The sequence below is a fragment of the Bos taurus genome, chromosome 15 (assembly GCF_002263795.3).
Source record: "Bos taurus isolate L1 Dominette 01449 registration number 42190680 breed Hereford chromosome 15, ARS-UCD2.0, whole genome shotgun sequence".
Lineage (NCBI taxonomy): Eukaryota > Metazoa > Chordata > Mammalia > Artiodactyla > Bovidae > Bos > Bos taurus.
In genome coordinates this window covers 55,493,389-55,516,338 of record NC_037342.1, presented here as the reverse complement: position 1 = coordinate 55,516,338, position 22,950 = coordinate 55,493,389, and the positions used below count along the sequence as shown (strand labels likewise).

At 39.1% G+C, this 22,950-nt stretch overlaps 1 protein-coding gene across 4 annotated transcripts in view; it reads right to left on the bottom strand.

Annotated features, from left to right (window-relative positions):
• UVRAG (UV radiation resistance associated) overlaps positions 1–22,950 on the bottom strand; it is a 328,758-nt gene that overhangs the window by 24,453 nt on the left and 281,355 nt on the right. For all 4 annotated transcript variants that reach the window (XM_015474813.3, NM_001193026.1, XM_059874960.1 and 1 more), the window contains one exon: positions 4,195–4,286. In XM_015474813.3, coding sequence (XP_015330299.1) covers positions 4,195–4,286 — 92 coding nt within the window. The remainder of the gene's footprint in view (positions 1–4,194; positions 4,287–22,950) is intronic.

The following is a 22,950-nucleotide window of genomic DNA, read 5'->3' as shown; positions in this document are numbered from 1 at the left end:
GGGTATTCCTGGCTTAGCCCCATCTGGGTTTCTGCAGGACTCACCGGACAGTATAGTTAGTTAAGGGCTGGTTGCTGGCGGGGAAGCCTGGGGTTCTCCAGTTCACATCCTGATTGCAAGAGTTGGTTTAATTTTGAGTGATGTCTTTGCAAGCACTTTTATAATAGATCTAAAGCTGCATTTTCCAAGTGGCTTTATCAGTAATAAAACTGACATTTTGATTTCTGTTAGTCTGCCTCGTATCTCCTCTCTCAAGTGGTTCCAAATGTTAGGAGGAAGAGAGATGCTCAAACCTCAGTAAGACTTATAGAAATTATACCTTATATTAATTAAAAAATATGGTACTAGCCTATAGATAGACTGTAAAACAATGAAACAGAATAAGGAACCTGGAAACGGATCCATGTGTAAGTTAACTTGATTTATGAAACAGACTGATTATCAACAGTGGATAAAAGATAGACTCTTCAATAAATGATACTGAGACAATCTGCCGTCTGTAGTGAGCAAGATTTATTTTAGTTGGTTGATCAGGTGGTGCAGTGAGGTGCCTCTCTTTTTGATTATTTTAATTTTACCATTTGTGTTATAAAACCTTTCGTGATTTATGTACCTTGTTTCCAACTAGATCACAAATCCCTTGAAGGTAGGGCTTGAGCCTCATACTTACTGTTACCTCAGAGTACCCATCACGGACTGAGCACTGACAGTGTTAAATACATGCTTGCTAGCTCACTGTTCAAGTAACAGTGGGGATTCCCAGTGGTCCAGGGGATAAGACTCTGTGCCCCCAACGCAGGGGGTACAGCTTTGATCCCTGGTTGGGGGACTGAGCTTCCACACGCCACATGATGTGGCGAAAACATTAAAAAGTTACAATAATAATAATGGTGATAAAATGATTATTATTTTACATTAAAACTTAGTTCCTAGCCTTCATTCCTCAGGGTATACAGGTCTGTGTCAACACTAACTTTTTACAATGATTTTGATATTCTGAGTAGAGTTCTTTAAACAATTGTGTATTTGCTTAACAGGAGTCTTGTCTAAAGTCAGACATCCATAATTTTGAAGATCATGAGACAAAAATAAAAAAACCAAGTGACAGTAAATCACAGATGTCACTTTATTATCCTCATGGCCTATCCTGCTGGCACAGAAGAAAATGAGACTATTCTTGTACTTTCCTCCTCACAAATTATTTTTCCACCTACCATGTCATTTCATCCTCACCACAAACCAGTGAGATGAGCAGGGATTACAGATGAGAAAATTACATTTTAGAGAGGTAGGAGTTTAAATTTAGATAGCAAATCAGAAAATTAAAGTAACAAGGTTACATGGATAATGTATTTACCTGAGGTTTTTAAAAACAGGTCGTGACATTGTACAGGAGGCAGGGATCAAGACCATCCCCAAGAAAAAGAAATGCAAAAAGGCAAAGGAGGCCTTACAAAGAGCTGTGAATAGAAGAGAAGCCAAAGGCAAAGGAGAAAAGGAAAGATATACCCATATGAATGCAGAGTTCCAAAGAATAGCAAGGAGAGATAACAAAGTCTTCCTAAGTGATCAATGCAAAGAAAGAGAAGAAAACAATAGAATGGGAAAGACTAGAGATCTCTTCAAGAAAATTAGAGGTACCAAGGGAACATTTCATGCAAAGATGGGCTCAATAAAGGACAGAAATGGTATGGACCTAAAGAAGCAGAAGATACTAAGAAGAGGTGGCAAGAATACACAGAAGAGCTATACAAAAAAGATCTTCATGACTCAGATAATCACAGTGGAGTGATCACCAACCTAGAGCCAGACACCCTGGAATGTGAAGTCAAGGGGGCCTTAGGAAGCATGACTACGAACAAAGCTAGTGGAGGTGATGGAATTCCAGTTGAGCTATTTCAAATCCTAAAAGATGATGCTGTGAAAGTGCTGCACTCAATATGCCAGCAAATTTGGAAAACTCAGCAGTGGCCATAGGACTAGAAAAGGCCAGTTTTCATTCCAATCCCAAAGAAAGGCAATGTCAAAAAATGCTCAAACTACCACACAATTGCACTCATCTCATACGCTAGCAAAGTAACGCTCAAAATTCTCCAAGCCAGACTTCAACAGTATGTGAACTGTGAACTTCCAGATGTTCAAGCCGGATTTAGAAAAGGCAGAGAAACCAGAGATCAAATTGCCAACCTCTGCTGGATCATCAGAAAAGCAAGAGAGTTCCAAAAAAGATAAATCTACTTCTGCTTTATTGACTACACCAAAGCCTTTGACTGTGTGGATCACAATAAACTGGAAAATTCTGAAAGAGATGGAAATACCAGACCACCTGACCCGCCTCTTGAGAAATCTGTATGCAGGTCAGGAAGCAACAGTTACAACTGGACACGAAACAACAGACTGGTTCCCAATTGGGAAAGGACTATGTTAAGGCTATATATTGTCACCCTTCTTATTTAACTTATATGCAGAGTACATCATGAGAAACGCTGGGCTGGAGGAAGCACAAGCTGGAATCAAGATTGCCAGGAGAAATATCAATAACCTCAGATATGCAGATGATACCACCCTATGGCAGAAAGCAAAGAAGAACTAAACAGCCTCTTGATGAAAGTGAAAGAGGAAAGTGAAAAAGTTGGCTTAAAATTCAACATTCAGAAAACTAAGATCATGGCATCTGGTCCCATCACTTCATGGCAAATAGATGGGGACATAGTGGAAACAGTGACAGACTTTTATTTTTGGGGGCTTCAAAATGACTGCAGATGGTGACTGCAGCCATGAAATTCAAAGACGCTTGCTCCTTGGAAGAAAAGTTATGACCAACTTAGACAGCATATTAAAAAGCAGAGACATTACTTTGCTGACAAAGGTCCGTCTAGTCAAAGCTATGGTTTTTCCAGGAGTAATGAATGGATGTGAGAGTTGGACTACAAAGAAAGCTGAGTGCCAAAGAATTGATGCTTTTGAACTGTGGTCTTGGAGAAGACTCTTGAGAGTCCCTTGGATTGCAAGGAGATCCAACCAGTCCATTTTAAAGGAAATCAGTCCTGAAAATTCTTTGGAAGGACTGATGGTGAAGCTGAAACTCCAACACTTTGGCCACCGGATGTGAAAAACTGACTCATTTGAAAAGACCCTGATGCTGGGAAAGATTGAAGGCAGGAGGAGAAGGGGACAACACAGGATGAGATGGTTGGATGGCATCACTGACTCAATGGACATGAGTTTGGATAAACTCCGGGAATTGGCGATGGACAGGGAGGCCTGGTGTGCTGCAGTCCATGGGGTTGCAAAGAGTCGGACACGACTGAGCGACTGAAGTGAACACTGTGATAAATGTTGAACAATTTGCCATGAATGATGGAATCTCTAAACTTAAAACAACAACAAAATTCACATAGCAAATGAGAAAAAGATCTGGGACTCAGAAGTCAGTGCTCCTTAGAACAAACCATGCTGTTCTCAGCTGTCTAACTCTAAAGGCCTGATCTGAATGCACATAATTTTGTAAGTTATTGCCTATCATCCAAGGGTTCGAATTACTAAATGACTAGAGCCAACAGCTTTCCTTTTATTCATGTCAAGTTAATTATCTAATGTATTCTGTGCATCAGATGGTCCCTTTCCCCTTGTCTTTTGAAGAGGGTCATGTCCATCCTGACAAAGCACTTTAGGCAGCAGCTTGCCCTTAGGTTACAACAGCACTGACATCACATGTGAGAAGCGTTCCAGGACGTCTGTTCCTCCTGCTCTCAGACTACATCCTGACAGCCTGACCTATTCCTTGTGTGCTTTCTTCCCTTTATTCTCAACCACTGATCCTGATGTTTTTTTTTTTACTGTCCTTTGCTTGTTCTTCGGAAAGTCCTGGGGGTTCCAAGTCCCCCATTTACAAATCACATGGCTGTCCTCCAGGTTCTGCCTCAACCATGCATTCAAGAATTCCTCACCCAGCCAACCTTCCCATGTCTAAACAATACCTCCGTGAACCCACCCCCCTCCCCTGGGTGCTTCACCCTCTTAACCAGACTGGAACTTAGACTTATGCAAGTATGATGGCTGCCTTTTTTTTTTCTTCAGGTATCTCATTACAGAAGAAAACCCAGAAGGCAGGTGTGGAGCAGAAGTCAGGCAAGTTCCTCCGGATCACTATCCACATTGCAGTTTCTGGGTATGGCAGAGAAAGGTACTTACCACCTGACCATTAGTCCGTGCTCCATGAAGTTTTTCAGGTTAGGAAGAGTTTGCCTCAAGTCTGGAGTCCCTAGTCCATGTTGATATCTTAGCTGCAAAGATGGAAAGACAGAATTAAATTCTGCCAGATACTAGGCAATGCTTCCCAAACATGACCCACTAAAGAAGTCGTCCCCCTCCACCCCGCTTTAAACTCTAATGAGGAAATGTGACTGTATGATCCCAACACCATCTCAACCACACTTTCTGGATGGTGTTTAAAGGTAGTCTGCTCACTTCCTGCTCCCTTGTCTCCTAAAGTGAGAGAAGACTAAGAATGACCAACTATATGGAATCAGGACTATTTCCAAGACCCCTGTAGAGTTTGCTAACATCAACCTCAGGGACGCACACCATAAAACCAGTATCTCATTTTATGTACTGAAGGCGGGAATTACACACTGAGCACATTCAGCCCTTCTTTCCCTGACTCTTCCCTTTGTAGAATCAAGAATAAGGTTCATGTTGTATGTGTCTCTGATGCCCAAGTATCTGACACAGTGCTAGTGCTCATTTCATGCTTATTAAACAAACAAAGAGCAAGTCATTTTTGACTGAGGCTGTGCTTTATGTTATTTCTCTTGTGCTTTTAGCTTTCCTTTTTCTCTAGGACCAGAGAACAGAGTTGCTATGGCCTGTGGCTAAGATCTGCTCTTAGTTTTACTTATTTCTGCTAGAGGCTGATTTTCTACAATTCAGTGCCCTTCTAAGTGTCTTGGGTAACCTACTAAATGGTTTTCATCTGTCTGTTCCTGCCTCCTCTCACTCTGCCTCTAAGACTATTTGCTTCCTCACTAAGCATAATATAGATCCGAGGTCAAGTATAATGTGCATATTCACACACACACACACATGATGTCAAATACACAGTACGTGTACAGCCCTGTAGAAATGTATTTTTCAAATGACATACTATATATGAAGAAAGGACTTTGTAAACTGCATACTGATGTACATATATGAAGGGTCATCTTCCTTAAAGTTTTGCTTTTCCAGCACCTAATTTAAAAGTGGCTAAGTTAAACTTTAAATATTTTCCTCTTTAAAAAAAATAAAACTACTATCAACAAAAAATCAAAGTAACTTTTCTTTTGTTTGTATCTAGTACTCAATTGACTTTTCACTTAAGTGGGAGTGACATTTAACAAAGAGTTCACTCTCACTACACTGAACTTGCAAAGAAAACCCCCAAACCTAATCCTAAAGAAACCTAGTCTCTTTAATGGTTGGAACATACGCATAAAATAAGGAGGAAGAAATACAGAATGTTAAAGCTAAAAGGTATCTTGTTAACCCTTTTCTTGTGCAGATGGGAAAACTGATGCCCAGAAAGAGGAGGGAATTTCTCCAGAGCCACACGTTTCAATGGCAAAGATATTATTAGTCAGAGCCGCCTTTTCACAATCATGCTACTCGACTAGCTACCCCAAAGTCTGAGAGGAAAATTGGTTAGAAAAAAACAAAACCCCAAACCTTGAGAAGACAAAGGGAAAATATTCTTTTCCTTTTCCAAATCTAGCTTGGTGACCTAAATCACCTCCTGAGATTTGCTGACCTTGAATTATAAGATCTCCTCCATATTATATGACATCATTTCTTATATTAATATAAAAGCATTTTTTCCATTCACTGATAAAAGCAAAATGGCTGACATCCCAATATGACATTCCTGAATTCATTGTTTCAATAAAAAAGTGAAATTGTTTACACATGGCATGGAAATTTCACCTGTGATTCATACTGAAAAATATTAAGTATCAAAAAAGTAAAACCACCCCACACTAAAATAACACTAAGCTATGTGTCCCTGAGCCAGTATGCAGTCAACTGCCTGCCCCGGGCTCAACAGTGGAAGGTGGGTGTTGAATTCTTTTCAGAGACCACAATGAAAATTTCTCTCCAAGTCTGATTTCAACTAAAAAAGGAAAATGTGGGAATTTCAAGCCTCCACCCAAATCTTAACTCCTCATTTGCTGCCTAGCATTATTTTTATCATAGAATCTTGGGATATCAATCACAGCTTTAAAAAGATTATGGAGACTTTTTCCATCCTCCATTTTTTCATAAGTGAAGAAACTAAGACTCAGTAATAGGACAAGTGTCCTGCCCAAGGTCTCAGAGCTGATAAGGGACAAAGCCAAGGCTACAACCTCTCAGTAACAACTCTGAACCCTTTGTCATGTCACCCTTTCAGTCTTCAACATATAGAACTAAAATAGAAATTCCCACATAGTACATATATGTTGTTCAGTCGCCAGGTCATGTCTGTCTCTTTGCAACCCCATGAACTGTAGCATGCCAGGCTTCCGTGTCCTCTTTCTCCCCGAGCTTGCTCAAACTCATGTTCATTGAGTCAGTGATGGCATCCAACCACCTCATCCTCTGTCGCTCCCTTCTCCTCTTGCCCTCAATCTTTCCCAGCATCAGGGTCTCTTCCAGTGAGTTGGCTCTTTGCATCAGGTGGCCAAAGTCTGTGTGTGTGTGTATGTAAAAAATTTAAAACAAAGTACATATAATGTTTTAAGTCTAAACTACTAAAAGGCTTATAATGAAAAAGCAACAGTTCTTTGCTCTTCAGTAGTGACCACTTTTGGTTGTTTTTTCCTTTACCTTCATATTTCTAAATACACTTATACTAATATTTCTTATTCCATCCCTCTCATTTAGACATCATCTACTATGTTCCTATTATGCAAAATGAGAATTTAGCCCTTTTATTACTCTTTTCTTAATACATTTTATCTCCTTACTGATAATGACCTACTTTTTATTAAAGAATATGAGGATTTAACTGTCCACTCTCTCAAATACACTTTTCCTCATTCTCTCAAGATATTCAATTATTTTGGAATGTAACATTTTTTGTTAAATCAATATTTAGTGTTTACCTTACACCTACAAAAATACTGTTCACTGCTAAGCCATATAGTATACTATTCCTTTTTTGCCTTGTGTTTGTTTTTCCTGAAATGATAATTGCCATTTACCCTACTTGTTAAGTACCCATGTACCTATCACTAGATTCTCCCCCAATTAGGACAAAACCTTAAATCCTTCCAATCTGGTTAATAAAGACATCATATAACAACCTATCAAGCCCATACCCCATCCCTTGGAGATTATTTCCTGCAGTACCTTCTGTCTGCTCCAATCTGAACAGTTTGTTCTCTAGGCTGGTTCTCTTTTTACCTATTTAGAACTTTCTTTCACCATCATCCTAGAAATTCTGTTTACAGTCACCCCTCTATATCCCAAAGGGACTGGTTCCAGGAGACCCTGAAGATACACCAAACACTGCAGATGTTCAAGTCCCTCATCTAAAATGGTGTTGTATGTATAGTGAACATTCAACCCTCCATAACCCATACCCAGGTTTTATGTCAGTGGATACAGAGGGCTGACTGTAATTGTGTTGAGGCTGCTGTTTCCAAGATCTCACCACTTGTTCTTTGATTTACTGCCTCATTTTGGTGAAGCATATTCTATAATAGAGAATATATATATTCTCTAGAATATAATAACCTAGTTAGCATATTAAAAAGCAGAGACATAAATCTGCTGACAAAGGTCCGTTTAGTCAAAGCTATGGTTTTTCCAGTAGTCACGTATGGATGCAAGAGTTGGACTATAAAGAAAGCTAAGTGTGAAGAATTGATGTTTTTGAACTGTGGTGTTGGAGAAGACTCTTGGGAGTCCCCTGGACTCATGTGAAAAGACCCTGATGCTGGGAAAGATTGAGGGCAGGAGGAAAAGGGGATGACAGAGGACGAGATGGTTGGATGGCATCACTGACTCAATGGACGTGGGTTTGAGTGGACTCTGGGGGTTGGTGATGGACTGGGAGGCCTGGCGTGCTGCAGTTCATGGGGTCGCAAAGAGTCAGTCACGGCTGAGTGACTGAACTGAACTGGACTGCAAGGAGATAAAACCAGTCATTCCCAAAGGAAATCAGTTCTGAATGTTCATTGGAAGGACTGATGCTGAAGCTGAAACTCCAACACTTTGGCCACCTGATGTGAAGAACTGACTCATTGGAAAATACCCTGATGCTGGGAAGGATTGAAGGCAGGAGGAGGAGGGGACAACAGAGGATGAGATAGTTAGATGGCATCACCAACTCGATGGACATGAGTTTGAGCAAGCTCCAGGAGTTACTGATAGACAGGGAAGCCTGGTGTGCTGCAGTCCATGGGCTTGCAAACAGTGGGGCACGACTGAGCTACCGAACTAAACTAATTCTGTAATGGCTTTCTGGAAAAGGGCCACATGAGAGGTATCTTTTTTAATACTTTGAATATTTAAAAATATCTTTAATTCCATTCTCGTACTTGAATGATAGTTTGCTTGGGTATAAAATTCAAGGCTGTAATGATTTTTCCTTTGGAATGTTGTTTCACTGTCATTTAATTTTGCATATAGCAATTGAGAAATCTGATAACATTCTGATTCCTGACCCATGTGTGTGAAGTGATTCTTCTCTCTTTAGGATTTTATTCTTTAATGCCAGTATTCAGAAATTTTACAATCATAAGTTTTTGTTTGGGTCTTTTATCATTTACTGTTTTGGTCTGGATTTAGTGAGTCCTTTGTTTTTATTTCCTTCCAGCTTTATTGAGATATAATTGACATACAATTCTGTATAAGTTAAAGGTGTGCAGCATAGTGATTTGACTTATATACATCATGAAATGAATACCACAGTAAGTTTAGAGAACATCCATCATCTCATATAGACACAAAATTAAAGAAAAAAAATTATCTTTTCCTTGTAATGGGAACTCTTAAAATTTACTCTCTTAACTTTCATATATAACATACAGCAGTGTTAATATATTAATCGTGGTATACAATACATCTCTAGTAGTTATTTGTCTTATAACTGGAAGTTTGTATCTTTTGACCACTTTCATCCAATCCACTCCCACCACCACAATTCCTCCCACCTCTAGTAACCAGAAATCTGATCTCTCTTTCCATGAGTTTATTTTTGAAGTAAAACTGACCTAAAACACTATGTTAGTTCCTGGTACAAAACAGTGATTCTATTATTTCCATACATTACAAAATGATCACCACAATAAATATAGCTACCGTCTGTCACCATACAGAGATATTACATTATTATTGACTATATTTCCCACACTGTACATTTCATCCCTGTGGCTCATCTGTTTGGTAATTGAAAGTTTGTATGTGAAGAAGGCTGAGCACCGAAGAATTGATGCTTCTGAACTGTGGTGTTGGAGAAGACTCTTGAGAGTCCCTTGGACTGTAAGGAGATCCAACCAGTCCATTCTAAAGGAGATCAGCCCTGGGATTTCTTTGAAAGGAATGATGCTAAAGCTGAAACTCCAGTACTTTGGCCGCCTCATGGGAAGAGTTGACTCATTGGAAAAGACTCTGATGCTGGGAGGGATTAGGGGCAAGAGGAGAAGGGGACGAGAGAGGATGAGATGGCTGGATGGCATCACTGACTCGATGGACATGAGTCTGAGTGAACTCCAGGAGTTGGTGATGGACAGGGAGGCCTGGCGTGCTGCGATTCATGGGGTCGCAAAGAGTTGGACACGACTGAGCGACTGATCTGATCTGATCTGATCTCTTAATTACCCTCACCTATTTCACTCATCCCCCACTTACTGACCTTCCTTTGGCAACCTCCTGTTTGTAGCTATGAGTCTTATTTCTGTTTTGTTATGCTTGTTCATTTGTTTTGTTTTTTAGATTGCATGTATAAGTGAAATCATATAGCATCTGTCTTTCTCTGATTTATTTCACTTTATAGCATAACATTCTCTAGGTCTATCCATGTTGCTGCAAATGGCAGGATTTTGTTCTCTTTTATGGTTGAATAATGTTCCAGTGTATGTGTGTGCACGCACATGTATGCACCACATCATCTTCATCCATTCATCTACTGATAGGCACTTAGGTTGCTTCCATATTATGGGTATCATGAATAATGCAGCAATAGGGGTGTATTTGTCTTTTCAAATTAGTGTTTTTGGTTTCTTTGGAAAAATACCAACAGTGCACAAGTGTTCCCTTTTTTCCACATTCTTGTCAACACTTGTTATTTCTTGTCTTTTTCATAACAGTCATTCTGACAGATGTGAGGTTGCTGTAGTTTTGTTTTGCATTTCCCTGGTGATTAATGATGTTGAGCATCTTTTCATATGTCCATTGGTCATCTCTGTGTGTTCTTTGGAAAAATGTCTATTCAGGTCCTCTGTCCATTTTTTAATTGGGTTGGCTGTTTTTTTGATGTTGAGTTGCCTGAGTTCTTTATATTTTGGATATTAACTCCTTTTCAGATATATCACTTACAAATATCTTCTCCTATTCAGTAGGTAGTCTTTTCATTTTGTTCATGGTTTCCTTTGTTGTGCAAAATATTTTCAGTCTGATATAGTCCCATTTGTTTACTTTGCTTTTGTTTTCCTTGCTAGTGAGTCCTTTCAATATGAAAACTCTTATCCTCTAATTTTGATTGTTTTCTATTATTATTGTTATTTTTACTTTCTGTCTCCTCTATCTTCATTTTCTGTTACTTTTGGATTTTTTTCTTTTTTGTTTTTGTTTCAGCCTTAAAATAAAATTACAGGCTTTCTTTAATGTCTGGTAATCTTTGGTTGTCAATTTTTCTTTATGAATGAAACTTTAAAGTGCTAATCAGATAGTCTGTACACTGGCAGGACTTGCTGAGGATTGGAGGATGCACCCCTACGTTCATTGCTGTGTTATTCACAATAGCCACAATATGGAAGCAAGCTAGTGCCTATCAGTAGATAAATGGATAAAAAAAGAGGTGGGGTATACATACGCATGCACATACTGAGCCATAAAAGAGAACGAAATCCTGCTATTTGCAACAACATGGATAGACCTAGAGGGTACTATGCTAAGTGAAATAAGTTACTCTGGAGTTCTATGGCTTGAACTACATTGCTTCTTGAAGGGTTTAGGTTTTGGTTTTCTCCATTCTGCCTACTCACAGTTTATCATTTATCTGCTTGTGATTTTCTAAAATGCTGTCGATTCTATTACCTGCTCTTGTCTCTTCTGTTCTTTTCATCTTTGTGTGCTTACAATTTTAAATTATTTTGTCTTTATTAGTAGCATTTCTTTAGGGCCTGACATAAATGAGTATATTTAATTTTTTTATCATGAAGTCCCCTATATATATAATAGTTTTCCAATACTGGCTATTGGAACTCACCTCTCTGAGAGAGACTCTCTTTCCTGTCACTAAGTCTCCCTCTAGGCATCCTCCATCTATCTATTCTATCCACTCTGAAAGAGCCAACACCAGTTCTATTTCCTGTAGGTAGCTCTCTGATTATCCCAAGGTAAGGGGGCATTTTACCCCTCTGCCAAATCCCTTCCTACACCACCTTTCCATCTGCTGTCTTTGGAAAGCCTAAACTAAATGAATATATACTTAATACATATTTGTTAGTAAGTTAAAATTAATGCTGTATGGGAGGAAATGAGAGGCATCATGACACACTGGAATGAGCTTAGATACAGAAGATTTGGGTTTGAATACCAGTGGTGTCACTTACTAGTAGTTTGACTTCAGCTAGGGCTACTCAAATAATTGTCAAACTACCTTTTTTGGTAGCCATGGAATCCTTTATTCACATGAAATATTATATAGAAGCCCAAGTGTAAAACAAATAGGAGATTGTAGGCAATTGTGGAGGAGTAGAGTTAGAACCAAAGAGGCATTCCCATCTGGAGTTCAAACCCCACTGGACTAGATTATCTCCAAGAGACTTTCAAAGTTCTGACTCCACTTTAAAATGCTCTAAAAGTTATAGGTTTGAACCAGGCATCTATACATTTAAAATATGGCTAGGGTAGTGCACCTTCACCAGGTGAATGATGAGGAACACTGGTCCACTCAGCCCCATTTCTGGTTTTGCTCACTTCTGATATGTCAGAAGTCAAAGCTGGATAAGAGGGTGTCAGACCTTCATGTGTTCACTGAGGCGTAAGGCTGATGGAAGAGTCTACAAAGATACACTTCTGGACACCTTAAGGGAAGTGTCTAAAAATGGAGGGAGTAAAATGGGGTCCAGCCTAATGTCCTACTATATCAGGTAGAGATGACCCACTATTAAAATGTAAGTGAAAATGTAAATACTTCAGGAAAGGAACAAACCTACATTTTTATTAAGTGATTCTTTAACAAGTTAACTCCCTGTTAAGGTATTAGTAAAAGCAAGAGGTTAAAGAAGGAGTGAGGCCAGGGAAGAAAGACTAAGGGTACAGAAAGGAGAGGAAGGACTACAAATCAGTTCTGTCTCTGACTGACCGGCTGCGCCCATGTCTACTTCTCACCATATAATGTATGTAACCTGGAATAAGTGCAGAACCTGTCTGTGCCTCTTCTATAAAACAGGACCAAAATGTTTGTCTCATAAAATTGTTGTAAGAGTTCAATCAGGACTTTTATATAGAATGGACACTCCTGAGGCCTGGTTTTTAGAGACTGTTCATTAAAACTTTCGAGAGTCTAGTGAGAAGGGATTGTTAAGTAAAAAATGCCAAGTGATACCATGTACGGCATGACATCAGTCTTTGAAAAATATATCTCTGCTTACATAAACAGAGAAAAAGATCCTGAAGAATAAAGTTCTAATAGAAGTTTTCCTTGAGTGCTAGGAAAATGTGGTTAATCATTGTTGACTTTTCTCTATTTTCTGTTTCTTTTATAAATATATAGTCCTTTTGTTATATTTTCTGTTCTCTAAAATACGGCATCATAAAATAATATGGATATATAGGGCTAGTTTTCTTTCTGCTCAATTTTGTTGTGAACTTAAACTGTTTTGAAAAATAAAGGCTATTTAAAAACAACAACAAGGGCCTAGAACACTCAGCTCAAGGATTCAGATTTATCTTCCTTGACAGCACTAAGAGTCTACTACAGGGTTTTAGGCAGGAAAGTGAACTAGGAGGCAGCTGTGAAGGACAGATTTAAAGACTACAGTATTCTTTTTGTGTGAGAAATCTTACGTCAACATTCCATCAAAATCTGCCCTTACGAACTACTATCAATAAATACCACACTTTCCTAAAAGGAGCTCCCTCTGTTCTCAATTCTGATTGGGGAAGGCAGATGCCAAGAAACCCAGGCAAATAAAATGTTGCTTTGGGTCTGTCTAACTGCTTCAAATTAGTCTCTGAAATAAACACCTTTTGTAACAACTTCCTACTGCACCACCACCCAAAGAGTCTAAGCAGTGGTAAGTGGAATTTTGGTTTCAATTAGCTTGAATTTCAGCTTCACTCTGATTGGCTTACGATTCCATGGGAGCTGTTAAATTTCTGCGCAACTCTATGGTAGGCTAGGAGGTGAAAACTACACGCAGATGACAAATTAGATGGGAAGTGAGGAGAAGCAATGTTGCAGCGGTTTCCCTGGGAAAATGAACAAAGACTATGGTCTACTAGCAAAAGAAAATCCTTACACTAAAACAACAAGGAGAAGGGGGCGACAGAGGAGGAGGTGGTTGGATGGCTTCACAGACTCAGTGGACATGACTTTGAGCAAAGTCCAGAAGATAATGAAGGACAGGAAAGCCTTGTGTGTTGCAGTCCATGGGATCGCAAAGAGTAAGACATGACTGAGCAACTAAACAACAATCACCACCACCACCAGGAAGATCTAGCTTTATGGTTACTGGAACAACAACAAAGAAGAAAATCAGAGCCAGGGATACATTCAGCCCTCAGCAGACAACTACGGCCATGTCAACTCCATTAACTATCGTTTCTCTATTTTCCTCTCCCACACCACCTTTTTGTATAAAGATACAGTATTTTCCCGAAGCCACATGTGGGGTTCACCTCAAATCACTATATAGACAGATCAACTATGATGTTAGAGCTCTTATAGTTGAAATTAACTAGTTCATGCAGCTTGATAAATGGTGCTCCACTGACTAGGTAAGTCTTCTGCAGCTCTGGAGATCATATTTTAAAATAAAGTGTGATTGTACTTTTGAGAAATAAATGCTGAGTTCTTGTACTCGGTGAGCATCCTCCTATGGCGTTAAGAGGCCTAATTTAATATCAAAGTGCTCAATTTTATTTTTATTTTTTAAACACTCACTTTTTCCAGGCTGGGAAAGACACTGGGGGCTCAAGAATCATTCTGTCATTTAGGTTTTGGAAGGAAAAATTCAGTTTAGACAACACACACACACTCTTACCCTTCCAAGCCACATGCATCTACGCAAGGCCACTTATTGCGTGGCTTATTAGTTCCATATGGGGCCTGAGCTAAGCTGAATGATACGTTTGATACAAACCGTCTGTTACCGTGTGGGAATGTGGATTAATACAATGCTTCAATAAAGGTTACTAAAAGATCAATACTTTCGTGATGGGATTACAATGAATTTGACTACAAAGAGAGAACTGGTCTAGAAGAGTTGAAAAATTAAGAAATTAAAAATGCACATATGCATCAAAGACTTTACTTTAGAATTCTGGCTTATGTAGTCAAAAGTCTCTATAGGACTAGTTACCAATATTTCATTTTTAAATATTAAGGTTTCACTGATATAAAAAGAACTAGATTAAGAACTTAAAAAAAGGGTATCACCACGTCAAAAATAAAATCTACCTTCCTAGAAGAAAATACAACTCTTTCAAAGATGTGGAAAAACTACTTAAAGAATATTTAATATGAGCAATAACATTGTTTCTTACAGTAAGTTATTGCAATACACACCTCTAAGGAAAAGTATAAAAACCTGATTATGGGCCACTAGTTGCAAGAACAAACTAAGTACTTTTCCATCCTTATCTATAACCTTGCCAGTTCTTTTCCCCCAAAATAGGTATGTTATAATGTAAACACTGGACACAGCTGAAGCCTGCCAGTCTGAGACCTGAAAAGTCTAAAAGGTCTAAAAACTCTTAAGTCTAGTAATAGAAAAGTTTTTCTTTTCATTCTGCCAATCATCCTTCCAACTACCCTCAGAATCATGGGATTCATGTTGGAGCATCAGTCCACCTGATTCATTCACCGTGGAAGTTAAGTGAGAGGCTAAGTGGCCAAGCCAAGGGTAAACAGGTGGAGTTCAGGGACCAGAATCTAAGTTTGTGAGTTTAACCACAGGCTCTTTTCTTTATAGCACATGTTGTATTTATGAGGTACACGTTATATCTGAGCCAAGCTTAGCATTATAAAATATTTCATATTAAAAACACTTCAATTAAGATGGTTGTTTGCTTCAGATTCTTATGTTTGCCAGAAAATAACTAGGAGCACGATTAAACTGATGCAACTCTGGGGTCAACCTGGTTTGTAAGTGGGGTCTCTGTCACTGCCAGTTTTTAAGAGTTGTTGAAGAGGGTCAGTAAAGCATACTGCAAATGGACAAGCAAAGTACAACTGGAAATTTGTCAAAGGCAGGTAAACCAGACCCTTGATAGTAACTACAATCAGCTTTAATTAGTGATCATCAAAGAAAGGTTACGTTCTCTGGAGGCAGACAGCGATGTGAGTGGATGAACTTGTGTAGGATCCATTAGAGCTGATATTCATGATGTCATGTCCAGCAGGCTTCACCTTGGCTCCCTGTCCTCCTGTTAACAGTCTGCTGCACTCTGATTCACCCTAGGCTACCTTATACTGACCTTTGGCCAAATCTAGATTCCTGATTCACTTGAGAGCTAAAACTTATTCCCTAAACTGATCAGATTTAGCCATTTCTGCTTCCAGTTCACGGACTCTGATGCAATCCTGGTGTTAGGAGCTGTATTAGATCTAAGAGATCGTAGTCTAACAGGGCAGAGACAGTTTTCTAGAATGTCTTAAAATGGAATCACAGAATATTTAGCATCTACTGCCTGCCTTTTTTCATTTGTTTTTGAGATTCATTCATGCTGTTGCATGTATATGTTCCTTTTCATTGCTGAGTCTGACTAGTATTCCATGGTATGAATATACCACAAATTGTTTATCTGTATGCTGGTTGATGCACATTTGGGTTGTCTCCTGTTTTGGACTATTAAGAATTAAGCTGCTATAAACATTTGGGCACAGGTTTTTGTTTTGGACTTGCAGTTTTTATTTCTCTTGGACCAATACCAAGGAGTGGAAATTCTGGTTTGAATGGTAGCTGTTTATTTTCAAAATACCAAACTGTCTTCAAAAATGGCTACACAATCTTGCGTTCCCACCAGCAATGTATGAGTGTTTCAGTTGCTCTGCATCATCATCAGGAATTGATGATATGTCTTAAAAATTCTAGCCATTCTGGTAGTAGTGTCTCATTATAGTTTCAATTTGCATTTCCCTGATGCCAAAGCCTTTGACTGTGGATCACAACAAACTGTGGAAAATTCTTCAAGAGATGGGAATATCAGACCACCTGACCTGCCTCCTGAGAAATCTGTATGTAGGTCAAGAAGCAACAGTTAGAACTGGACATGGAACAACAGACTGGTTCCAAATTGGGACAGGAGTATATTAAGGCTATATATTGTCACCCTGCTTATTCAACTTATATGCAGAGTACATCATGCAAAATGCTGGGTTGGGTGAAGCACAAGCTGGAATCAAGATTGCCAGGAGAAATACCAGTAACCTCACATATGCAGATGACACCACCCTTATGGTAGAAAGCAAAGAAGAACTAAAGAGCCTCTTGATGAAAGTGAAAGAGGAGAGTGAAAAAGTTGGCTTAAAACTCAAGATCATGGCATCTGGTCCCATCAATTCATGGCAAATAGATGGGGACATAGTGGAAACAGTGACAGACTTTATTTTTCTGGGCTCCAAAATCACTGCAGATGGTGACTGCAGCCATGAAATTAAAAGATGCTTGCTCATTGGAAGAAAAGCTATGACTAACCTAGACAGCATATTAGAAAGCAGAGGCATTTGCCAACAAAGGTCCATCTAGTCAAGGCTATGGTTTTTCTAGTGGTCATGTATGGATTTGAGAGTTGGACTCTAAGAAAGCTGAGTGCTGAAGAATTGATGCTTCTGAACTGTGGTGTTGGAGAAGACTCCTGAGAGTCCCTTGGACTGCAAGGAGATCCAACCAGTCCATCCTAAAGGAAATCAGTCCTGAATATTCATTGGAAGGACTGATGGTGAAGCTGAAACTCCAGTACTTTGGCCACCAGATGCGAAGAACTGACGCACTGGAAAAGACCCTGATGCTGGGAAAGATTGAAGGCGGGAGGAGAAGGGAATGACAGAGGATGAGATGGTTGGATGGCATCACTGACATGATGGACATGAGTTTGAGTAGGCTCCAGGAGTTGGTGATGGACAGAGAAGCCTGGAGTGCTGCAGTCCACAGGGTCTCAAGGAGACAGACACGACTGAGCGACTGAACTGAACTGAATGACTAGTAATATCTAGCATCTTTTCATGTGGCTTTTTTTCCTCATCTGTAGCTCTTTTTCTGGCCATCCTGTACTTTCTGTGAAGTTATCACTGATGAATACATCTGATTAATACCCTCTGATTAATCTTAATATCTTTTAATTGGAAGCCCTCTAAACTAATACTAGTTTTGCTTAATCGAGCTAGAGTTGATTCTACAACAACACAATCCTATTTGTAAAGAGAAGCCACAGGGAGCACTTAGGTGTGTAAAAGACAAAAATGAAAATGTCATTATAAAAGCAGGGATTCTTTCATAGAAATTCAGGTAAATCTAAGTGTCAGAGTTTTATTACAGTGAATGATGCACTTAAATCTATTGCCATAAATTTGATCACACAAGGAGTATAGAAGCCCACTGCAGCATCTCTGTAGCAATGCAGTGTCCACAAGTCTTTGACATGATTATTGGTAGAACTTAGCAGACTGAATTCAACAAATAATTACTGAATTCTGTTTGTGTGTGTGTGTGTTGATTATGATGGAAACAGAGGTATGTATATGGCATTGTTTATAATAGGGGAAATTTGGAAATAACTTGAATATATACCAGTACTTTGGTCAGGGTCTCCCTGGAATGATGATTGTGTTAATGATAATTAAAATAATGCTACAGCTACTAACAAATTTACTAATTAATGTGCCAATCATTATAAGTATTTCACACTATATTATTTCATTAGTCCTCACTATAACACTCAGAGGGTTGAAGAAACTGAGACTTAGAGTTAATAAATTGTAGAGGGCTTCCCTGGTGGCTCAGTGGTAACGAATCTGCCTGCCAATGCAGGAGACAGGAGTCTGATCCCTGATCTCGGAAGATCCCACATGCCAACGGGCAACTAAGCCCGTGTATGACAACTACTGAGCCTGTGCTCTAGAGCCCCGGAGCCACAACTACTGAAGCCCAAACGCTCTAGAGCCTGTGCTGTGCAACAAGAGAAGCCACCATAATGAGAAGTTCACGCACTGCAGCTAGAGTAGCCCCTGCTCACCACAACCATAGAAAAGCCTGTGCAGCAATGAAGACCTAGCACAAATAAATAAAAATAAAATAAAAAAAAACCTGAATTTGCACCCCAGGTGTGTCTGACTCTAGCACTCCAAAGTCTTAACCACTTAAGAATGAATACCAATAGTATTTACCATTCTTTTCAATTTACAACCTGTGCCAGGCACAAAACCTCACTGTTTCATTTAATCCTCATAATAACCCCGTGAGATAGGTCATATAATTCCCACTCCACACATGACAAAATGGAAAAGGCTAAAGGAGTTGTCTGAATTACCACAGGTAGCAGGTAGAGGAGCTGAGATTGGATTCAACTCTGACACTTCACATGCTAACACACAGTCTAAATACTGCTTACAAGTTGGATAGAAAAGATTGTTTTCTCATTTCTCATTTAATTCTAATAATTAGAAAGGGACTCTCAACTCTTTAGAAAAACACAATCCTTCTCTTGATATCAGACATTTGACAATAGTTACATCTCTACTCAGCTGTTGTTTAGTTAAGCTATACATGTTTAGTTGAGCTATACATGTTTAGTTTTTTAAAATCTTTGCTTGTAAATTAATCCCTATAGCCTCTTCATCATTCTTTATGTCTCTGAACTCCCTCCAGTTTCCCTTAAATAATCTGGTAATGAGGTGCCCTAAATGGAACACAGTTTTCCAGCATGCTCTTTTCTTTCTCTAATGACGTCAGATCAGATCAGTCGCTCAGTCGTGTCCGACTCTTTGCGACCCCATGAATCACAGCACACCAGGCTTCCCTGTCCATCACCAACTCCTGGAGTTCACTCAGACTCACGTCCATCGAGTCAGTGATGCCATCCAGCCATCTCATCCTCTGTCGTCCCCTTCTCCTCTTGCCCTCAATCCCTCCCAGCATCAGGGTCTTTTCCAATGAGTCAACTCTTCACATGAGGTGGCCAAAGTACTGGAGTTTCAGCTTTAGCATCATTCCTTCTAAAGAAATCCCAGGGCTGATCTCCTTCAGAATGGACTGGTTGGATCTCCTTGCAGTCCAAGGGACTCTCAAGAGTCTTCTCCAACACCACAGTTCAAAAGCATCAATTCTTCCGCGCTCAGCCTTCTTCACAGTCCAATAGCAATTTTACTATAATATCTACTTCATGCCTTTTAAGGTTTTTTCTTTTGTGGCATTTTCCTGACCTCATTTGAATTGCATTAGAGTCCAAGCCCATGCATCCACTGTTTAGTCTCTTTGGTTGATCATAAATAAATGTAGCCTCAAAAAAAGAGAAGCAAAAACAAACAAACAAACAAAAACCCTTCCAAATGTTAATGAAGTGTCAAGTGCACAGCGCCCCTCCAATTGGATAGATGCTCTTACTATCTGGTCTGGAACAATTCTGCTCATCTTTTGATCTCACAATTCATTTAACAGAAAGTATAATTAATTCACTGGATGTGTACTGAATATCTACTACAGGGAAGGTGTGCAACATATGATGGAATATTTCAACGTGACTCAGGCACGGATGTCACCCTGGGGAGGCTACCTCTTAAATGAATGATAACCAGGTAAACCTAGGGGGGCAGTTATCTTTCAATGACAGCCTGAAGGGTGGGGCCATAGGCAGAATTTTAAGATGGCCTCTACCACCTTTAGCCCAGAGTTACATCCCTGGTCATTTTATGTTTATGGCAAAGGGATATCACCTGGGTAGGCCTAATTTGATCACACGAACCTTTAAAAGAAGACCGTTTTCTCTGGCTGGCAGCAGAAGAGAATGTTCTGAGAGATCTAAACTGTGAGAAGGGCTTGACAGGACATTACAGGTCAGAAGACAGAGGTGCTATGTGTGAAGGAATGTAGGCAGCATCCAGGAGCAGAAAGCCAGGAACTAAGCCCGCTCAGACCTACAGCTGCAAGGCACTGGACTCTGCCAACAATTAAATCAGTTTGGAAGTGGATTATTCCTAAGCGTCTCCAAGGAGAGCCCAGGCTGACCAACACCCTCGACTTTGGCCTTGTTGGCCCTTGAGCCAACATTTCTTTATAAACTAATCTCTAAACTTATGATACTTGTAAAGATACCAAAAGGATTTTTTAGAACTAGATGAAGTATTGTGAAGTTAAGTCTTGTTTTGGTAAATAAAAACAATTCTGTGGTATTTTCTGTATGCTAGGCTCTGTTTTGAGTACTACACAAATACTAATTCATTTAATCACCATCATAAGAACTGTAACAAAGCATCATCCCTGTATGACAGATGAGGACATTGAGACACAGAGAGATTAAATAATTTGCTCCCATAGACCATACACAATGCCTACAATAAGACTGTTAATGGCAGGGATCTATTTATTGTTCAATATGTGGCAACTAACATTATGCCAAGTGATGGTAATTAATCAACTTTGGGGGGATAATTAATAAACTTTTGAGTGCACATTGCAGGGGTAAAATCCAAATTTGCTTTTTGGTTTACAGAGAAGTCTCTGTGGGAAAAACTTTCTTGAAGTACTGGGACCTACAGAAAAGGAGTTGAGCTAAGCTGGGTACAAAATGGTAGGAAAGAAGACAAATCAGTGGAGATGGAGGAAAGAATCTAAGTGACACAGGCAGTGAGTAAGTGTATTAGATGAGTATATGTGTAAAGGTATGTGTGTGTGGGGTGGTGTCAATGGGAAGAGGAGCAGATTGGCCAAGGAATCATTTTATTTCATTTCACAATAGAGTCTGAACACATTTTTCTTCTTAACAAAGTACATTGAAAATAAAGTCTCTATAATGTGTTAATCATCTAAGCAGGCACGAACAATTCTGGACAACTGTCCAAAGAAAAATCAGCACAAATTTTAGACTGTATTAAAATTTGCATCAAGAGATTTGGTGAGAGCTCTACTTGCTGTTTAAATATTGCTCTCTGCACTATTAATTAATAATCTTTGAACAGGTTATAATATAAAACCACCCCCCTCAAATCAGTTAGCTGCTTCTAAGGATTATTCTAAGGTTATTAAACCACATGATCTTCTGTCTTCAAACTGCCACTTCCGTGTTAACGTCTGAGCTAACTTCCAAAACTCTTAAATCAAAAATAAGCTAATAAAACACCAATTTAAAATATGTGAAGCAGAAGAGGAGAGGAACTAAAAAGTGAAAAAGTCTTGGGTTGAACTCCAAGTTTGCACATTAACATCTCTGTGACCTTGAGCAAGTCACTTAACCCCTCTGAACTTCTGGTTCCTGACCTACGTAATACACACAACATTTGCTTCACAGGGTTATTGTATGGAATAAATAAAACCATGTATGTAAAACTCTCAACACAGTCTGTGGATTATAAGCATCTTAAATTGTTACTTCTCATCCCCTTTCCTCAACAGCTATTGCTAAGAACATTACTATTTTTTATACTTAACCATTAATGTTGCACCTTATTTTTATACTCCATTACTAGTTTTTCTTTCTAACTTCCTTTTGGTTAAGCCTGTATGTTGTTATTTTTGATCTCAACTGAATCAGATGTGTCCTAAATGTAACACACTATAGCCTTAAAAGACAAGACTCATGAAAAAGAAAACATCCAAGATAAGCAAATATATTCACTATGTTTTGAGAATAAGAAATGCCAAAAGATTAAAGTAAGGGGACTGGAAAACTGGCAGAAACACAAAAGTAGGGTGACAGTGATAAGGTTAATAGGAATAAAGCATAAAACTATAGCAGGTAAAGGGCAGACTTACATTCTGAACCTAAGTCCACCAGTGGTGTGTCTGTACTTAATTATTTAACTAGTTATTTAATTATTACCTATTTGAGCTAGATATGAACTAGCTATAGTAATAATACCGGTCTCCTACTTTTTGTTCGACCTTTACAGTCTTATACGGGCACACAGAAGACAAGCAGCTGGAATCGTATGCATTCTTCCAGGAGGTACTGAACACCTTCTACGCACCAGGCCATGGGTTAAAAAGTTACAAAATAAAGAACAGGGAGTACTTGCTTTTCAGGTAATAATAATATAGTAGAAAAGACATTTAAAAATCAGAAACAAAATATATTAAAGAATAATAAATATCAAATTAGAGAAAATTATAGGAACACAGAGGAAGAAGGCCTGACCAACTCTAGGGGAGACAGATCCACCTGGGAAAGAAGTGATAACCTATCCGGCCACACACTGCAAGCTGGATTTTATCAGGTGAAAGAGTACGGAAACAGTTCCAAAGGGAGGAAACTGCAGGCATAAAAGCACAGGAGCAAGAGAGAACATGGGAAAGACAGGGGATGATATTAGGGTAAAAACACAGT